This window comes from Sinocyclocheilus rhinocerous, unplaced genomic scaffold (assembly GCF_001515625.1).
Source record: "Sinocyclocheilus rhinocerous isolate Xijiao unplaced genomic scaffold, SAMN03320098_v1.1 scaffold64, whole genome shotgun sequence".
Taxonomy (NCBI): domain Eukaryota; kingdom Metazoa; phylum Chordata; class Actinopteri; order Cypriniformes; family Cyprinidae; genus Sinocyclocheilus; species Sinocyclocheilus rhinocerous.
In genome coordinates this window covers 1002025-1006834 of record NW_015659929.1, presented here as the reverse complement: position 1 = coordinate 1006834, position 4810 = coordinate 1002025, and the positions used below count along the sequence as shown (strand labels likewise).

The 4810-nt window shown below is 38.8% G+C and overlaps 2 protein-coding genes across 2 annotated transcripts in view; both read left to right on the top strand.

Moving 5' to 3' along the window:
• LOC107724460 (gamma-crystallin M2-like) overlaps window positions 1-493 on the top strand; it is a 2425-nt gene extending 1932 nt beyond the window's left edge. Inside the window, exon 3 of the mRNA XM_016533401.1 lies at window positions 196-493. Within this exon, the coding sequence (XP_016388887.1) occupies window positions 196-468 (273 nt within the window). The 3' untranslated portion in view covers window positions 469-493. The remainder of the gene's footprint in view (window positions 1-195) is intronic.
• The window catches only part of LOC107724464 (gamma-crystallin M2-like), a 15795-nt gene that overhangs the window by 5899 nt on the left and 5086 nt on the right, over window positions 1-4810 (top strand). The window lies entirely within an intron of this gene.

The following is a 4810-nucleotide window of genomic DNA, read 5'->3' as shown; positions in this document are numbered from 1 at the left end:
GGATGCTGCACACTGGTGGTGGTTGAGGAGAGAGACCCCTAACCCCCCTCCAACCACACACCCATATGATTGTAAAGCGCTTTGGGTGTACAGTAATACACAATAAAGAGCTATATAAGTGCCTCATTCATTCATTCATTCATGCTCTCACAACAATTTAGCACAAGTTTTACATTTCTGTTTATATATTTGCAGCACAGGGGATCCTTCAGAATGAGGATCTATGAAAGAGAGAACTTCATGGGCCAGATGTACGAGATGATGGATGATTGTGACAACATCATGGACTGTTACCACATGTCTCACTGCCAGTCCTGCCATGTGATGGACGGCCACTGGCTCATGTATGAGCAGCCCCACTACAGAGGCAGGATGTGGTACTACAGGCCTGGAGAGTACAGGAACTTCAGAGATATGGGGGGCATGAGATTCATGAGCACGAGGCGCATCAATGATTCCTTCTATTAAAAAGTAAATTGTATTAATGTGAGAAAATTTGTTACCTGACAATAAAATACTTCTGAACAAATCACTTAGTGGTCAAAAACAATTTTTCTAAGATTGCTAAAATCTTTAGAAATCTTACAACTTCAGTCAATGTTCTTCCAATCAAGTTCCAATCTAATCTTCACTCATTTTGTGTCAGACCATCTTATATATACATAATATATATATTGGTAATATATTATAATATGTCATATATTATATATATTATACATAACAGAATTAGTCAATTATAGCCAATATAACGAATAGTAAATTATTTAAGCGTGCAAAGTTGTAGCAATTCAAGCACAGTTTCCCATTACTTAGTAGGCAGCAATTATAGGTAATTTCATTGAAACCATCTCAGAGCACATCACACACAATCAATTTGCATACATACTGTAGAGCAGTCAATGTCCATAACGTCCTGCATGTGACACATCACATGTGTCGGTAATATTGTGGGGTGGATAATTTTTTTTATAGAATAATTAAAAGGAATATTTCAAGTTTTATCCCAGCCAAGCTCTATCAAACAGTATCTGCTGAATGCTGTTGATTGCCACAAAAAAACATTGACTTGTACCAGATTTCATGTCATACACATGCAGACCTGGGCTTTGTTTCTGTGGAATGAGCTGTGACATAGCCAACGTATCTTGCACTGCACCAGGGCTGTAGCAGTAGGCAAGGCTACTGGGTCATGAACTTGGGCATGGTAAAGGGCACAAAAAATGACAATGCAGACTCATAGCCAGCAACCATTAGATCCAGACTATGAGCTTATAGGCCCATACAAGATCAGCAGTAATTGTAGCTGGAGCATAAATCTCATGAGTAGTAGAAGGTTCTGAGGCTGGAGCAGGCTGTGACCAGAACAGGTTGTGAGCCATGGGCTGGTGAGGCAAGAAAGAAACAATAGGGACAATATAAAAAAAAAAGTTAGACAGAAAGACATGCGAACAAGCTGAAACGGTTGCAAATCCAGGACTATGAACCAAAACATCCAACAGGAACAGTCAAGTTCTCAAAACAAGTCCATTATTTGCCTCATTGAAGGAATTAAAAATTGACTGAGGACATGAGAGGGTACATATTAAAAATATATCTAAAAATGACTGATGTCATCACCAGTAATTTTTTTTAAATATCCTGGATCTGACTGAAATTTGAATTCAGCCAGAAGACACAGGAATACCCTCTGCTCTCTTCACTTATTCCTAAAATTCTCAAAATTAATTCATTCATTTTGGAGTATCTCCAACATAACAAGGCTTGTGGTCTGATGAGTCTTGTTTCCTTTTACATCATGTGGATGGCCATGTACGTGTGTGTCATTTACCTGAGAAAGTGAAGGCATCACGCTCTGGGCCCTCCACCGTCTTGTCGTCGTCCCACAGTGCATATTCTGCTGAAAAACCCTGGGTCTGGCCATTCATGCGGACATAAATTTGACACGTTACTTACCTAAACATTGTTGCAGACCAAGTAGACCCCTTCATGACAATGGTGTTCCCTAGTGGAAGTGGCCTCTTTCAGCAGGATAATGCACGCTGCACACATTGTTCAGGAATGGTTTGAGGAACATGATAAAGTGTTCAAGGTTATGTTGGCGCCAATAGCCTTCTGGACACCATCAAATTATGCTTTTAGTCGGCGCTTTTTGCTCTTAGCCATGGTTTTTGCCATCAGCGCCGTTCCAGCGTGCTTCGGCCTGCACGCCCGCTGCTACTTAACCACGATGAGAAGAAAAAACATCTAGTCTCGTTACTTCCTTTTATTCTTTTACTTCAGTTTATTTTCTTTCCGTTGAGAGTTTCGTGTTCTGAGTTAAGTTTTGCCACAAAGCTGATTGCGCTCACATCAAAACTTCAACCAGCCCACATCTCCGCATCTTCAGCCAACACCCAACCATTGGCTTCCTAAGATGCCACTTTGAAAGACTACTGGACTTCCAGCCAATCAACAAACTTGGGAAACCCCTTTCTGCATGAGGACAACAAGGGAACCCCCTAAACAATCAAAGCAACCTCCAAATCCTAGCTGAACTGGTACATTTAATATAAATTTTAACCTCATTGAGGAACTCAATGCGAGGATTAATTAAGTGATTGATGGTTGTTCAGGTCTATGCAATTGCACATATTGCTATAAACTTGGGATTTCACATTTTCACTCTCTCAAACTAATTTTTTCCTCACTTTCTCTCTTTCTACAACTTGTATGAATGCGTGTGTTCATGTGTTAGATTAGTTTATATGTCTTAGATTTATCCAATAAAGCCTTATTTATATTGAAAAGAGAAGTATCTTGTGTTTTGTGCTTACAAGTTAATGTCTTAAACTGCCGATCTTGTTACTGTGCTAATAAATAGTGTTTTCACTATATTTTGGATATTAATATCCATGCAGACTTGATGTTGTACAGCCTGTTCAGTGAATTACGGGCCAATTCAGTTGATCAGCTGTAAAACAGTGATTCTGTCCAAATTCCCTATAAAATCATAAATGATTCCTTTCGAGCTAAATTGACCTGTTTCCCTTACAGTGGTGAATCTTGATGCACTGACTCCAGCTTCAGTCCACTACTTGTGAAGCTCTCCCAAGTGTTTGAATCGGCTTTGCTTGACAGTATTCTCAAGCTTGCGGTCATCCCTGTTGCTTGTGCACATTTTCCTACCCAATTTCCTCCTTCCAGTCAACTTTGCATTTAATATGCTTTGATACAGCACTCTGTGAACAGCCACTCCTTTCAGTAATGACCTTCTGTGACTTACCCTCTTTGTGGAGGGTGTCAATGATTGTCTTCTGGACCATTGCCAAGTCAGCAGTCTTCCCCATTATTGTGGTTTCACAGAACAAGATACCCGGAATGTATACTGTAGGGATGGTCATTTAATGAAACTCAAATATAAATATTATAATATTTTGAGATACTGGATTTTTGACTTTCATGAGCTGTAAGCTCTAATCATCAAAATTAAAACAAAAAAAACTTTTGAAATGTTTTACTTTACATGTAATGAATCTAGAATATATGAAAGTTTCACTTTTTGAAGTAAGTTACAAAAAATATATAACTTTTTCACAAAACTCTTTTTTTTTTAGATGCACTGATAGGTGCACTGATAGGTATATATATATATATATATATATATATATATATACACACACACACAGTGGGGAAAATAACTATTTGACCCCCTGCTGATTTTGTAAGTTTACTTACAAAGAAATGAAAGGTCTATAATTTTATGATAGGTTTATTTTAACAGATAGAACCAGAATATCAGCCAAAATAATAATAATAATAAAAAACACATTATACAAAGGTTATAAATTGACTTAGTATACTTGGTGGAGAAACCCCTATTGGCAAGCACAGAGACATTTCTTGTATTTGCTCACCATGTTTGCACACATCTCAGGAGGGATTTGGTCCACTCCTCTTTACAGATCCTCTCTAATAAATCCTTACGTTTTCTTGGCTGTCACTTAGCAGCTCGAAGTTTCAGCTCCCTCCACATATTTTCTTTAGGATCAAAGGTCTGGAGACTGGCTAGACTACTCCTTGACCTTAATGTGCTTCTTCTTGAGACACTCCTTTGCTGCCTTGGCAGTATGTTTTGGGTCATTGTCATGCTGACCCATCCATGACCCATCTCCAGTATTCTGGCTGAGGGAAGGAGGTTCTCATCCAAGATTTTACGGTACATGGCTCCATCCATCGGCCCCTCAATGTGGTGAAGTCATCCTAAACCCTTAGCAGAGAAACAGCCCCAAAGCATAATGTTTCCACCTCTGTGCTTGACTATAGGGATGGTGTTCTTGAGATTATAGTCAGCATTTCTCTCCCTCCAAACACGGTGAGTTGAGTTGATGCCAAAGAGCTCAATTTTGGTCTCATCTGACCACAGCACTTTCTCCCAATCCTTCTCTGAATCATTTAGATGTTCACTGGCAAACTTCAGATATGCCTGTACATGTGCCTTCTTGGGTTTCTCCATATATTACATCCAGTGGGTCATACTACAAGATAAACAGTGCTTGCAAACTGTTAAAAGGCATTCTCTGCTCTGCCATGTTATGTCTCCCTCAACTGTTCCACTATCTTCCACATCCTTTTTTAAAAACAAGATAACCATCAACAATCAATGCCCAAAACCACAAATTATCAATTGTTCTACTTTATAAAAGCTAAAAACTCTATTGACAAAGTTTAAACATTTGATTGAGAGCTCTTTTCATAACAGCAATATCAGAATATCAATATCTGCTATGAGTGCTAGCAAGAGTCACTCTGTTCCTAACACTCAAACAAGAAA